The sequence below is a fragment of the Beta vulgaris genome, chromosome 1, assembly GCF_026745355.1.
Source record: "Beta vulgaris subsp. vulgaris cultivar EL10 chromosome 1, EL10.2, whole genome shotgun sequence".
Taxonomy (NCBI): domain Eukaryota; kingdom Viridiplantae; phylum Streptophyta; class Magnoliopsida; order Caryophyllales; family Amaranthaceae; genus Beta; species Beta vulgaris.
The window spans coordinates 55254703-55271292 of record NC_079202.1 but is presented as its reverse complement, the minus strand read 5'-3'; the positions used below and the strand labels follow the sequence as shown (position 1 = coordinate 55271292).

The following is a 16590-nucleotide window of genomic DNA, read 5'->3' as shown; positions in this document are numbered from 1 at the left end:
TGGTATGCTGGGATACTGACCGAGGGTCCAAAGTTTGGACGGTAGGTGACCTCCGAGCCGGTGAGGGAGTCCGCTCGGCCTCTCGGTTATGCGCAGGCGAATGGCCTCGCTCCGGTCGGGGATTGGGGGATCCCGATTATGTGCGGGCGAGTGGCCTCTCTCTGGCCGAGAGACCTGCTCGGAGGCTGGCTTGCCGCGAGTGTTTTTGGTTGGTGCCATGGTCAATTGGCGTTCTGAGCTGAGTAGCTGAATGAATAAATCTGAGTGAGTGGTGGCGAAGTAACTTTTTGTACATTCCCCACAGACGGCGCCAAACTGTTTCTGTCTAGAAATTAAGGGTTCTGATTCCTTTGCTTAGGGAGTACCGGGTCAGATTCGAATGTCCTGAGTTCAAAGTCCGTACGCCGGAATCCTGCAAAAGTAACGGTTAGACTGCCCCGGGGGTTGTTCCGGGATCGCCTCTCCGACGCTCAAGTCAGTGATCAAGCTTAGAGAGATAAAGTCTAGAGAGAGATGCTCTGGTTTGTTAGGTAAGAATTCAATACCTTCTCATTGATGAGGGGGTTGAGTATTTATAGTGCTGGGGATATCCCAACTGTAGGCCAGCTGGGGGCACTGACAGCTGGAATGCACCATCACAGGTGGGACCCACTGGAGGTTCTAAGACCATTATTGGGCCGGATTATCCCTGGTAAGCCCAACCCAGGAAATAAGCCCAAACAATATATATATATATATATATATAATATATATATATATATATATATATATATATATATATATATATATATATATATATATATATGTGTGTGTGTGTGTATGTATGTATATATGTGTGCGCGCGTGCACATGTACGTGCGTGTGTACTCGCGTGTGTGTTGAATTACATCCGATATCCTATATGCAAATGAACTTATATATATATATATAAATAATAGAGGGATAACTAACTGCTTCATTTGAATAAAAAGAACGGGAAAGGAAGTACCATATTTAAACTAAAGATCGGTTTTTTGAAAAATAATAATGCAAAGACAATTCTTCTACACAATTAATTTAAATTTATATGCGTCCACATGCATTATGTGCATGTAACTATGTAAGGCTAGTATATATATAAATGGAGGAGAAAGGTATCCCCCTTACAAAAGTCTGATATATCCTTAATGAACTTTAATTGTCATATAAATTAAATAATATGTGGAAATAGTGAATTGTGTCCTAGCATAGAAATGAGCGAGGATTGAGAGAGAAATTTAGCAAGAACAAAGTTGATTATGTGGAAATTATTCAATAAGAACTCCTCTCTACTTTCAAAAACCCTAGCCTCCATTGTTGATTTTTAAAGGGGCTTCCATCGGTTTTACCGTTAGAAAGTGATAAGTCATATTTATATATAGTTTTTAGGTGCATTTAGGTTGCATTTTAGAGCATTTAGTTTCATATTTAGGTTCATTATTGCATTATATTCTTAAGTTATGATTTTCTATTCCTATTCGGTATGTTTTCTTGTTTTTGATGAATTTCAGGCATTGATAACGTATTTGGAGTATGATTAGCTAAACTTGAGGATTAGGAGCACTTGGAAAGAAGTTACAATGAATAAGGATCGTATGAATATGTCATAGTACGAATTCGAGCGAAAACGAAGCGGAAAATCATTAGAAGAAATGTGAAAAAAGAGTCATGTATACTCTTCTGATCATAACTTTTGATGTACTTCTTAAAATCGAGTAATTCCAGCAGATTTGGAAACTAGACTTGAAGAGCTTTCCAACGATAGGTGGCCCCCCGAGGAGACTTTTAGTCAAGGAGTTATGCCTTTCGGAAGATTGCACTGTTTCTGCTGGAATCTGCCACGCGTACGCGCGGATCACTAATCCGCCTATTAATGATTTAATTAAGACTTTCCTTATCTTGTAAATTACTTTCCTAGTCATATTAGGTTAAAAGATATTATTTAGATTACTTTTCATTCTTTTTCTCTCTCCTCCCCTTTCACGTTATTCTTTAGGTTTAGTTTTAGTTTTCTCTCTTCCTCTTTTTCTCTCTAGTTTTAGTTGTAAACCCTAATTTTTATTCTTCATTAATTCATGATTTCTTTTACTTTCTTTCCTTGATTTATTTTAATTATGTTTTCCTTTCTCTTTCTAGATGTAGTTTTTATTCTTTATTTCATGATTGAGTAGTTTTTATTTCTAGGGTTTGGGAATCCATGTTTATATGCTATGATTTGATTTATATTTATTCATGGTTTGATTAATTATTGATTTCTCTAATTGATTAGTGTTTTATTGTTAATCTTGCAATCTGATCACTTGTCTGATTAAATATTGTTAATATTGAGTCATAGATCGAGAGATAGTACTCTTTAGAGGCTTACCTACAATTTGCAAATCTGATTATGTTGAGCGACCGTACTAGCATATGTTGATTTGAGAGCGTTAATGCCTGACCAAGGATTAATCTGTGCTCTAGATATCTGATTGATTGAACTATTGATGATATTATGATAGATTATAGTTATAAACATGGTGAACCATTACCCTAGATCCTTTTTTGTTTGATTTTCGTAGTTTGATTAGTTTATAACTTTAATTCAATCATTCCTGATCTTGTTTAGTTTTTCCATATCTTAGAAACTAGATTAAAACGACCATCTCTCTGTGGATTCGACCCTACTTACCCTACTACATTGTTAGAAGGTTTTGCAGGAATTATTTTTGACGGGTGTACGACAGCCTATCAGAAAGCCCCCACCTTTGCTTTTTTATTTGTTTTTAGGTTTCCAATAACGATTTCTCCCTCGAAAGACAGGGTTTTCGATCTCCTTCGAAAGACAAGGTTTTTCGACCTCCTTCGAAAGACAGGGTTTTTCTCCTCTTTTAGAAGGGGAATTTCTACAGGTTACAATCCGGGATACTAGATCTAATGGATTGCCGTGAAATTATTTTGTTGGTGAAGAATTATGCGGGATCACAAAGGTTATCAATTTTTCGAATACGGTCAGATGAATCCGACGGAAATCATCCTCACGACTACAAGGGATCGTTAGATTGTCTCTCCAACAAGGCTGTATTTTCCAGCGATATAAGCGGGAGATGTTCCACATTGCAAGATTTGTTTGACGATCGTAGTTTTTATGAAGGAAATTTTTGTTTGATTCAACTTATGTATTTGTTTGATTCGATTGCTTATGTAGATGTCGTATGACTTTTTATTAATGAATTAATTTTACTATTCAAAAAAAAAAGTTGATTATGTGGAAAATTTGAATGTGTCCAAGCGGCAAACTCATAATTAGGATACATATTAGGAGAAAGAAATGAAAAGTTGAATGCTAGAAGAAAAAACTCACTGATTTATCAGTATTGATTTATTAGCTGTAGAAAATTCTATGTCCTTAAGAGAGATAAATTAATATTTACTATATATAAAATAATTATTTAACATAAAAAAGTTTGGATATTAATGGAAATTTGTGCTAACGTTTATCAAATAATGCAATTTTCTATATATAACTAACTATTGATTTAATTGTGCAAGTTAAATAGAGCCTAAGTTTTTTTTAGGGGAAAAATCAAGCTAGCATTACTTCAACGATAAAATGCCAAAGAGTATATAAGGAGCTACCTCACGAGGATAATGGTTCTCCCAAACTTGCTCAACACCAAAAGGTACTAGCTTAGCTGAGTGATGCGCAACAAAATTGATATCTTTTTTAACATGAGACCAAATGAAAGTTTTTTTTTTTTTGAAAGAAGTCCCAAAGTACACTATATTTCGTTAATTGAAGCCATACGACATTTACAATTGACAATTAACTACATTGAATACAGATTGAACAAAATAAAACAAGAATTAACTGGTGAAGGGTTGAGAATCCAATTACATAGATATAACAATTCGGCATATTCTCGTTTTGTTGTCTCATACAACGTAACTTTTTGAGTGAATTCGTCGTCGCTTCATAATTTTTTCTTGTGTGGATTTCGTAATCAGAATCCTATCAATAAACATGAATAGTAGCCCTGCATAACTGGAGACCCTATTAAACACAAATAAAACCTGGTCTCTTGAAGGAGTTCGAAAAACCATGTCTTTCGAAGGAGAATAACCCATTCTTTCGAGGGAGACATTATTATAACCTAAGATACAAAAAAAACTTAAAAGAAACAAAGATTTGGGGATTTTCACTAGTAAAATCCGATGGAAGCCCCTTCAAAATTGACAATGGATGCTAGGTTTTAGGAGAAAAGAGAGGAAGTGACGGCAAAGTTCTTAATGATAGAAGCAGAGTTCTTCAATATAGACCAAATGAAAGATTTAAAATTACTACAAATAGAGACAATATCATGTAGGATAAAATCCAAATCTTAGAGAAAAAGAGAATGCTTGATAGACGCTTGATGACAACTTGACAATCTGATTCCAACACAATCTCCTCAATCCCATGGCGATTTCCAAGCCTTATCGAAAACTCAAGTGCTTTCGCTTCAAAAACCTTAGGAGAACGAAAAGCTTTCACATGTCTAGTTGTCGCAAACAACACCTCATCACTCGAGTTTCGAGCCACAACACCTAGCCCAATCTAACCATCTACGACAAGAGACGCATTTGCATTCAGCTTAATAATGCCAAGAGGGGGAACACATGCATCAAAATTAGTTTAATATGATTTACAAGATACCCTAAAATTTTAAATTACCATTATTAGTCTATCCAATAACTTTATTACCTCTCGGCTCTCATCAACTAACATCATTAATTCTCGATAAGAGTAAATGTGTAGGTTGATTCAATATATATCCTATTATACCACATTGATATCAATAGGCAAACTAACAATATACTAAAAGTCTAGCAAGATGTTATATGATATATAAATTTGAATTTCACAAGAATTTCACAAGATAATAAGGTCTTGATATCCCATTTGAATTTATTTTCAAAATATGAGTTGAGGTACAAGCAAGTGGGTTGTTGAGGAGAATTAATATGGAACTAAATTTGTTACATGATTATAGGAAAAAAATAACACCTCAGATGGTTGCACTTTCCAACTTGGTCATCAAACCCATGCACATTTTTGGAGTTGCCCATTGAATGTGCTGAAACAGACAGGTATACAACAGAAGAGAGTTGTACTGTACTTCTAACCAATGAGGGATCGACACGTAGAAAATGTAACAATTTTTGTTGAGTATAACTGTATAAGACAAGAAGTACGTCTAAAACTCTAGCAATAAAAAGAAAATAGAAGTAGTGTGTTTTATTTGATCAAGAAACTACTTAGCTTAGTACTTAGTAGTAGTGTTTGTATACATTATTGTGATCACTAAAGAGAGAGAAAGAAAGACTCGAGAATGGCTTCTAAACCTGGAATTCTTACACATTGGCCATGGGAGCCTCTTGGAAGCTTTAAGGTTTTGATCTCTCATTCTCCTCACCTTGATTTTTTTGCATATATCAACAGTGTGCATGAATAATATTTTATGTAACTATGTATCATTAGGTCATCTTTGTCGATATTTATATTGTATGATCATGAAAATATAGCGGTTTAGAATGATTTGGAATCTATCGTCTACATTTATCGATTTATAATCACTTCACGGGTAAATGAAGCTTTTTACGCTATTGTCTAATCATGTAGAAATTATATATGATTATTCTAAAAAGTAGTATAGTGAAATAGTAGAAAGTACCTAGGGTTTTCTTATTTTATTTTTGGAATACAATATCATTTCCACAATATTTATATAAGACTGGTTTACAAATATATTTAGAATATTATATCATTTCCACATTATTTCTTTTAAAGGTGTGATTCCTAACCATTCTTATCATCTTGTATATACTCCAATAATCAACTCTTTATTTTACGATAAGAGTGATATTGTGATAAGCTACCTTCATCTAAGACTTCTTGTATTTTTTATATGGAGTGTGTACTATATTTTGCAAAAAGAAGTATAGTAGTTATCTTTGGAAGATGTGTTAAAAAGGAAGTAATCTATGTTAACCGAGATGCTACTAATACTCTAATAGCACATAAAAAATAAAATACCCTCAAAAAAAAAAAAGAAATTTTAGCCTAGGAAAGTTGGAAAGCAACAAAGAAAAAATAAAAAGATTGAAAGTAATTTGTTGGAGGAGACACCACCAAGCATTAGATACTAACTTAGAATTTTGATCCTTAATTATCCACAGTACATGGCAGGAAATTCTCTAATCTTATAATTAGAAACACATATATTAAATCCAAATTAAACTCAACCATCAGCTTAAGTTTTTGGTTGAAGTCCCAGGAATAGATCTATACTCTTTCAAGTAAGGACAGTATATGTATATATGCAAAGACTTCAAAAACAAAAAAAAAATTACATTGTTACAATTTACTCAGAAAAGGACCCATATATACTGTAATCGCAAAACTTATATATATGGGAAATCTTCCGCAATTTACTTGGTTAGCTCCAATAATTCTACCATTTCTTATATCCAAAGTTCACTGAATCTATTATTTGCTCATCGGAAAAGCTCTTTACCTTTTTATGACGAAAATGTTAAGTGTATCCTAGGATTTCTTTCAATAATTTATGTAACTTACAATTCAAGTAGAAATATGTAACATTTGATGACACCAAATGATGCATGATAGTATCACAAATTTCAGTTCAATATCATTATAATGGGGAAATTTGTCTATTGCTTATACTCTAAAGGCTATTAAACTTATAACAAAGTAAACAAACCAAATAGTATATGGTGTAGTAGTAAGAAATGCCCTTAATAACCTTAAAGTTATATCAGCTAAAAAAAATATATGTTTATGTTCACCTAAAAGAAGGTACACATTAATGTTTGTTTGATTTTGACTACTTTTTAAGTAGACCTGGGCATGGATCGGGTCCGGCTTGTTCACAGGCTTGCCTCGCAGGCTTGGGGCAATGGCAAACCAAAATTTCCAGATTTTGTCCACACAGCTCGGTCCGGGCCTCCTGTTGACTACCCGATGTTTTGTGTTATTCTTGTGGAATAATCATAGCAGATCTAGACTAAAAAAATAAAAAGAAAGGGTATTCGGCCCACATGCGATATAAGCGGACTCGTGCCAAGCCGAACATGAAATAAAATTCCTTAACTGTGGCAGGCCACACACAACTCATGTAACAAACAACGGGACAGACCGAGTCTCAAACAGGAGGTCGCGTCAGTCCCAAACCGTGTCATGCCCACCTTTAATTTAAGGATCACGTACGTGGCTCATTTCTTGGATGATAAATCAAAACACATTTTCTTGGATGATACAAAAAAACTAGATAAACAAAAGCAACACAATAATAATATGGTGTTAGTATGGCCAAAACTGGCCATATAATCCGCTATTTAATTTGCCTCTCCAAAAGAATGATTGACGAAAAATTGAGTCCAAGACCATTTTTGTCAACTTATGCCGCTCATAAAGTATGCATGAACCAAATATTATATCATCTTCCTCAAACTTCCATGCATGTGTCTAGAGATTTTCTCCCTCCATTTTTTTATATTATACTTACACTTTTAACGCATGTGATTACAAAATTTTGAGGAATAATATCTCTAATTTTATATTTGTAAAAATTACAAAAAGTACATATTAAAAAAACATATTAAGATGAAGATCTCATATGACTATATTTTTATTCACGTATAAATCACAAATGATAGTTAGAGTGAAATTTGAATTTGTGAATAGTAAAAATGTCAAAGTATTACAATTTAAAAAACAGAGATATTATTACATTAATATACTTCCTCTGTTTTTTTTCCTTGTAATACTTTTTTTTCATCAACTCCAATGCAAAATTTGAATAGGAGAGAGGTAGAGAGGAAAAAAAAGAGGGTCCCAAGTGCTTGGAGAGATACAGAGAAAGGAAAAAAAAAGTTTTAGAAAGTGTTGCAAGTAATTAATTGTTTCCTTTTTAGGAAAGTGTTGCAACTAAAAAAAAAATGTATATATATATATGTATATATATATATATATATAGGTTTAAGTTCATATGAGAACCACCCTTATGGTGAGAACCGTGAGAACCACTCATTTTTCCTCATTTTACAAAGATTTTGATCATTTCATAACATTTTTGCTCATTTTTTGTTTCACTTATTTTATGGTTTTGCCCATTTAACAATTTTGTGCTCATTTATCAACGTTTTTGCTCATTTTACGTTTTGCTGATTTTACTTTTTTTTTTTCATTGAACTTTTTTATGCTCATTTAACGTTTTTCTTCTTTTACATTTTTGTACATTTTACGTTTTTGATAACTTAATGTTTTATACTCCTTTTATGTTTCCTCTCATTTGTTACTTTTTTTGCTCATTTTAGGAAATTTTTGCTCATTTTAAGTGGTTCTCACGGTTCTCACCATAAGAGGGTTCTCACTAGAACCCAACCCTATATATATATATATATATATGTATGTATATATATATATATGTATACATATACATATATATGTATACATATATATACATATATATACGTATACATATACATATATATGTATATATATATATATCTATTATATAAGCCAAGGGAGGAGGTGTGGTGTCCTCTTTTGAAGTGACTAAAATACCCTTAATGATCTAATTAATGGAATGAAAAAAAATTACAAATGCAAATCATTTAAAAATTCTCATTCCAACTTGCCATTTAAAACAAGTTTAAAATGGTATATGCATCAAATACTTCAATCAAAAATTAAATGGACAAAATATTTATACCTTATAAAAATAGATGGTATACATAACGTGCACATGAAAAGTCTGAACATTCACTCCCTTTGATACTCTTTAATTCAGTTAAACCAACTCATTATTTTTGTTCTTTCTGTCCAATATTCATTCACAAAAAATTAATGTTAACAATCACTCACAACCTTTTTATGTTTTTTACATTAGCGAATTAATATATCTAAATTCATCTAATTATTGAATTTTTCACATTTAAGTTTAATCATAAATAAAGTACGAATGGGGTATCTAATAGAATAACAAATTTTAAAATTAACGCACGCATCGCGTGCATATGAAGGTTTATATATATTATATGAGAACTGTGAGAACTACTCATTTTTACATATGTTTATATATATTATATGCTTCTGCTATTTTGGACAGCTTTGAGTTTTATCTTCATGCTGTTGGTACTAATACTTCAAATTCATTTAAAATAGTTTGTTATTTTGAGTCAATTAATTAGTCAAATCATTATTAATGTTTTCGGTTATTTGGGAGAGAAATTAGAAAGACTACATTTTTATATTTTTCATACATAAATAATTAAACAAAACAACTTTTAAATAGACATACAAAACACTACTAATAACATGCCCACTACTTAACCAGTTAACCTACTACTTTTATCCCACTAAATAGATCATTATGTAGACCAATAACTAATTATTAACAACTAGTCCTAACTACTAGGAAAACTATTTGACTAATTTTGGAGCATAATCCAACATATGATGTATGTTATATTAACGAGTGCATTTGTTTGTCTAAAGTATGTTATAGTGGCACCTTTTCTGGTCCATAGCATATACTTGTATGTGGTAGGAGCAGAAGAGAGAGATCTTACCTACATTGCTGTAGTCCCATTTATGCTATGGAGGATGCTTCACAACCAAATCTGGATCAGTTTTTCTCGTTATCGAACAGCCAAAGGCAACAACCTCATTGTCGACAGGAGTCTCGAGTTTGAGCAAGTTGACAGGGAAAGGAATTGGTACACATTGCACAACTAAAACAACTGTATTACTTTCCTGTATTTTGAACATCCTTCTTTCACTCACTTTTGTCGTGTGTATGCATGGTGATTTTCGAAAAATTTGTACTCCTTTTAATGTGAAAAAAATTATTAGTAAGCTATATGGTGTTGAAGAAATTTCACTAATCTTAATTAGAACATAATGAGAAAGTATAAATTTGTTACAAACTTACAATGTATAGATTGGCGAAATATGACAATACTTGAATATGGAGAATTACACGCTAAAGTGTAACACATATTCGAATGATCATTTATATAATTATGCCCTATTTTGAATAGAAATATGGAATTAAAGTATATCAAGTGAAAATTTCGCGAAAACAAATAACTTTTACCATTGTAATGGGCTAACATACTACTAAAATTTACAAAGTCGTAATAATTTTATTTTTGAAAATTCGATTTTTATATTCATGTAATGATATTTGTTAAATATGAATGTCGTTGTGGGTTGAATAGGGATGATCAGATATTGTTAAACGGGATGTTATTTTATGCTGGCTATTGGGTTTTGGAGGCTGCAAAAAGCTTGCCCTTATGGAGATTTGATGGTTTCATTCAAATTTTCTTACTTCACATGGGTCCTGTGGAGTTTCTCTATTACTGGTTCCATAGAGCTCTACATCACCACTACCTCTACTCTCGCTACCACTCTCATCACCATTCTTCAATTGTGACCGAGCCCATTACTTGTAAGTCATACATGCATTAACTTTAAGGGTGTGGTGTCAACATTATAATACTCCATTCGCTTCTTTGTTCTCCCTTCTATTATCTGCGCGACTTCTAATGCATAACTTTAAATATTAATATCTCTAATTATAAATGTGAATATAATGAAATCTTACTTGACGAATGATGTCATAAAATTGTATATCACTATATATATTGTTTTTTCCTACATTGGTAATAAAATATGTAAATTACATGATTTTGGCTTCTCATATTTGTTTGTTTTCATTGGTGTACATTGTGCAGCGGTCATTCATCCATTTGCGGAACACATAGTGTACTTTATTCTGTTTGCTATACCAATTTTATCGACTACATTCGTTCATACAAGCTCAATAGGTTCCATATTCATTTATATCACTTATATTGACTTGATGAACAACATGGGTCATTGCAACTTTGAGGTCATTCCTAAATGGGTGTTTACAATATTTCCTCCCCTCAAGTATCTCATGTACACTCCTTCGTAAGTACTATTTCTCAATTCTATCTATTTCTATATCTATTATTGATGTCGTAGATTTTCCATTTGCTATGTGGAATCCAAACCGATGCTTGGGTCTTATTGTTAGTAGGGCTTACCCGAAACTTAACATAAGTATGAAAATTAAACATGAAATTAACATTTAAGCCTCATGAACACTACATTTGGGTAAATTAGGAAAATTAAGACTTAGTAATGGGAGGATAAAAAATGTTGAATCTACCATTGGGAATTTCTCAATAATAACAGCCTACCAATGGGAATTTCCCAAAATAGTTCAGAAAAAAGATGATCGGTGGAATTGGTGTGTTTCTCAATATATATAGGTAAGTACAAAGAAGAGGAGGGGATTTGAACCTGTCACGGCACCTCAATCTTAACCACTACGCCAAGACATCCTTGATATCTCGATTTAGTTATCACATTACAATAAAATTATATTATCAAAGTAAGCGATAAATTATTGCACCATTCAAAGAAATGATAGTTGATTCCAAATGGAGAAAGTAGCTTCATGCATCAATAAATAGTCTCACTATTGTTAATTTTTGATATAACTCAACATTGTCTTTTGTGTTGTTTCCAATAGAAAAAATGACTAGATGAATAACTTGTTCTCCACTAAACAAGTTACACATTTGGCGAAAACAGTTCTCCAATTAGCCTAACTCTCTTACAATTACATAAGATTCCGAGTTGATTATTGTTTTACTATGGTGCATGACAGGTTTCACTCTCTGCATCACACTCAGTTTCGAACAAATTACTCACTCTTCATGCCATTCTATGACTACATCTATGGAACAATGGACAAATCTACAGATACTCTTTATGAGACTTCTCTTAAGAAACCAGAAGATATTCCAGATGTTGTTCATCTTACACATCTAACAACACCACAATCTGTCTACCATCTTAGGTTAGGCTTTGCCGAACTCGCCTCGAAACCACTGACTACCAAATGGTATCTATGGCTTATGTGGCCTCTAACATTATGGTCCATGATCTTAACATGGATAAATGGTCGGACATTCATTAACGAAAGAAACACCTTTAAAAAGCTCAAGGCGCAGTCATGGGTTGTACCACGCTTCAAGATTCATGTAAGTTTAACTTATATGCTTTTAGAGTTACTCTTGTAAGAGACTACGTGCTTATTTTTAAATTAAAATTAGACAATGATAATTCTTATATTAAAAACAGATTAGTCAAATAGCGACTAATTTGATTTCTTTCAGTAACTAGTTTAATCCTTTTGGTAATTAGGTCTACTTTTATATTAAAATTAGACCGTTTCTTTTAATAGTTTGTGTTAATAACTAAAACTTATGAACCCAAACAAAATTTGATTTGTTATATCTATTATTGTGATTGCCTTCATTTGTTGAATGCTCATCCGTTGTCTTACAATATACAATATGAGCCAGTCAATTTGATTGGTTCATGGCAACCTATTCTATATTTCATCTGTTCACGTTTACTTGTAACATTTGTTTTTTGTACGTGTTCACTAAAATCAAATTTTTGACGATTAATGTTTTTAACTACGCATACACATTGAAATACTAAATCTAACAGTATCACACATGATGTTAAATTTTTGTGAATACATTTGTGACAATATAGTCAAAAGTGACGAATAACAAAAAAACATTCACTAAAATGAGACGAAAGGAGTAACTGTATACAAACAATACACAATTTAAACAAATGTAATTAAACCATTAAGAAATTTAACAATGCAATAAAGTGGAATATAGGATTTTACTTTGCTTTTATTGGCTGATAGAGATATATATATTTGTGTGTAGTATCTTTTACAATGGCAACGAGCTGCAATTAACAAGTTGATTGAAGAAGCCATAATAGAGGCAGAAGAGAAAGGAATCAAAGTAGTGAGCCTTGGACTTTTAAATCAGGCAAGTTATAACTAATGATTCTTTAATCCTTTTATTTTGTTAAACAAATCATGATTAGCTAGCTAATTAAGTACCAAACTAAATTAAAGTCGTGTGATCCTTGTTCCTTCAGGGGGAGCAGTTCAATAAAAATGGTGAAATTTACATGCAAAAGCACCCAAACCTCAAAGTGAAAGTGGTAGATGGTAGCAGCTTAGCTGTTGCAGTGGTTCTTAATAGTATTCCTGTGGGAACTTCCCAAGTACTGTTTAGGGGTAGACTCTCTAAAGTTGCTTATTCCATTGTCTGCACATTGTGTCACCGGGGCATCCAGGTAAAACTACAACTTATTGTTTAGGCAGTCCATCACACTTGTTCATGTGTTATATTTTGGTTGTCAATTACTAATTTATATATTCATAAGTATTTTAATTCAAAAGCATTTTATACTTTATACGTTCTGAAATAAATGAAACGTTTCTCTTAAAAAGCTCTTACATAAAGAAGAGATGCGTTTCATTTCTTTCGGAATTAGGAAAGTGTATATACTCCCTCCGTCCCAAAATATAGTTCACATTTCTATTTTGGGAGTCAAATTTTGAAAACTTTGACCAATATTCTTGCTAATGTATACAAAAAAACATATCAATGAGAGGTCTTGTTAGATTCGTCTCAATGTATAAATTCGTAATATCAACTTTTTATATTTTTTACTCATAAGAAATAGAAGATATCGTAGGTCAAAGGTACGTTTTGGAGACTGTGCAAAATGAAATGGGAACTATATTTTCGGACGGAGGGAGTATATTGTTATAAATTATACTCTTTCCTCCCTATAATATAGTGCCCATTTCATTTTAGGCAGGTCAAACTTTTAAATCTTTGACCAAATATTATCACTAATATATACAAGAAAATATACTCAATGCGAGTTCTTTTTAGATTCGTTTTAATATGTAGTTTCATATAATATCAAAGTTTTGTAATTTTTATTTATAAGAAATTGAAGATATCAAAGATCAAATGTCATTCTTGAAGACCGTATACAAAATAAACAAGCATTATATTATGATAAGGCGAATAATGATATAGGCAGTATGATGGATTGGTTTAAGTAAAGAGTAAGACATAAAGGAGAAGGTACTTGGTGATTTTAACCTATGCTTTTTACATCTTTTATATTCAGGTTGCTACAATAAGAAAGGTTGAATATGAGAAGCTTAAAAAGGCTTTGACTGTAGAAGATGGCAGCAATCTGGCCCTTTCATCAAAAGGTTGCAATCAAAAGGTAATTCATTCATTGCATTGATATTTTTTCTTCTTTCTGATAGGTTGTGAGATAGTTGATGTCTTGATGATCAGATGTTTTGATGTTTCAAAGCAAAAGAAATCATATCTAGAGAAAATGAGAATACCTCACTTGAAAATATTTTTCCATAAACCAAACATTACCTTAATATTTGTGACACCAAAATATGTTCAGTTAATCAGTGACGGATCATGACAATTAAGTTTTGGGGCCGAGGAAATTTAAAAATTAGACCCATCACACAAACATATTAACTAATACTACCTCTGTATTTTTTTAGTCGCATCATTTGTTTTTTTACATTTGCCGAGATGATTTTTTGAACATTAATATTTCTTATTGGGTGTAAGTAGTAGTATTACAACATTAGATCGGGTTAATCTTGTTTCATGCAGGTATGGATAGTAGGAGAAGATTTGAACGAACAAGAGCAGTCTATGGCATCCAAAGGAACTATATTTATTCCCTTCACTCAGTTCCCTCCCAAGAAAACAAGGAAAGACTGCTTCTATTTGAATACTCCATCTATGGTGGCTCCTACATGTTTTGGAAACTTGCATTCTTGCGAGGTTTGTTCACCATTGTCGCACCTTTATTCGTTCTAACTTCTAAGCATTCGAAAGTTATGTTTGGTTTGAAGAAAAAAGAAATAAAGAAAACCTAATTTACATTTTCTTAGGTTGAAAAAAAGTTCACTTTATCAAGTGTACGTGAGACACTATTTTTCTTTAGTAGGAGGCCGAGAATGTCACATTTCATATACTTTTTCCCATAAGTTGTAAGGATTTAATTATGAAAGAATAACACAAACTTTAAAATCTTATTCAAATAGTTTCCATTGTAAATCAAACTACTTAAAAATGTTTTCCGTTAAACCAAATACTACGGAGTGAAAAAAAAAGAAGCTGATTTTTTTTGGTTATGTAAGCAGAATTGGCTACCAAGGAGGGTGATTAGCGCGTGGCGTGTGGCGGGAATACTACATGGTTTAGAAGGATGGGATGTAAATGAATGGGGCGATAGGCTCTTCGACGTCGACAAAGTCTGGGAAGCTTCCTTTCAACATGGATTTCGTCCTTCACTGACCCCTGCTTAGCTATAATAAGCTAGTGTGATATCTTAAGATCTCTAATATGAGCTAAATTATGTTGTGACTTTGTGATGAGTTTGAGAAGATCTTTGTTAGTTACTTATTAGTATGCTACGCATTTATTAAGATGGGTTTTATTATGGCATGCTTGCATTGTATGTAATATGGTCTATGGGCCAGAACATATATCTTTACCGATTATAATGATATGCAATCTAATTAAAGTGTGGTATGATTATGAAGCAATGTTGAATAAGTGATGGAATAGATTGAGAAAAATCTCGTTATGCTTTTGTTGGATATTATATATCTAATGTGAGACAAATAGAATATTTTTTTGATGCACAAATGCACAATAACTCGTCTAGTTTATCTTTTTTTAGATTCAGCATGAGCATCAATTATTCTTTTATGGTGTATTTTTCATACTTTGACGTGTGTTGAGAATTAGATTAAGCAAAATCACTAATTACGACCAACAAGAGTTGGCTCAAGTGGTAAGCAGCTTGATGTCGCTTAAGGGAGGTCTCGAGTTCGAGCCTCACCGTATGCAGAAACTCTTGTTGGGAGACTCACCCACCAAAGCCAGGTGTGCGACCCGGGTCAGACTCGGATGTAGTCGGAGCAAAGCTCCGGTGAACCGCGGGGCAACCAAAAAAAAAAAATCACTAATTACTTGTAAATAATACTAAGCAACAAATGAAAAGTGATGAAACTAAGTATAAATAGGAAAGCAATGAAAACATATCGAGTAATGGAAAACCCGAGCAGCGGGAGAAAAAACCCACAAAACACGCACCTTCAATTAATGGCAACAATGATGAACAATACAAATATTAAGGATGACTTTAATACTGTTTTCTCTCCTTTTTACTAAACCCTAGATTTATCTCTATTTGTGTGGATGATAACCTATAACATAAAAGAGGGGACTTTATATACTTAAGGGGCTTAATACATTCCAAAGGTCGAGATTAATTAAACCTCAAACCCGATAAAAAAACGTACAGATATGGATTGCTGGGACGAGCGACAAAAAAAGCCCACCCGGACCCAAGAGTTGTTGCCCGGGGAACTACCCACTACAACTCACTGCCTTCAAGCCACAAAATAAAGCACGCCCGGGCCACAACCCAGCACACTCGGGTGCAAGGTGAAGAAGACCATCTGCCTTCGAGACAGAACTAAAGCAACACAGCAGGCCCGCTAGAGCTCCTTTGCCCGCCCGGGCTGCTAGGAAAGGGTTGGTTTCCTT

The 16590-nt window shown here is 33.0% G+C and overlaps 1 protein-coding gene across 1 annotated transcript; it reads left to right on the top strand.

The window, feature by feature from the left end:
* The first annotated feature begins 5255 nt into the window (after window positions 1-5255).
* LOC125495328 (very-long-chain aldehyde decarbonylase CER1-like) lies at window positions 5256-15573 on the top strand. Its single transcript, XM_048639942.1, has 10 exons — window positions 5256-5426; window positions 9557-9777; window positions 10282-10514; window positions 10801-11020; window positions 11766-12141; window positions 12850-12957; window positions 13070-13270; window positions 14123-14224; window positions 14641-14814; window positions 15177-15573. The coding sequence occupies exons 1-10, from the start codon at window positions 5367-5369 to the stop codon at window positions 15339-15341; spliced, it is 1860 nt and encodes a 619-aa protein (XP_048495899.1). The 5' UTR covers window positions 5256-5366; the 3' UTR covers window positions 15342-15573.
* Window positions 15574-16590: the final 1017 nt, after the last annotated feature.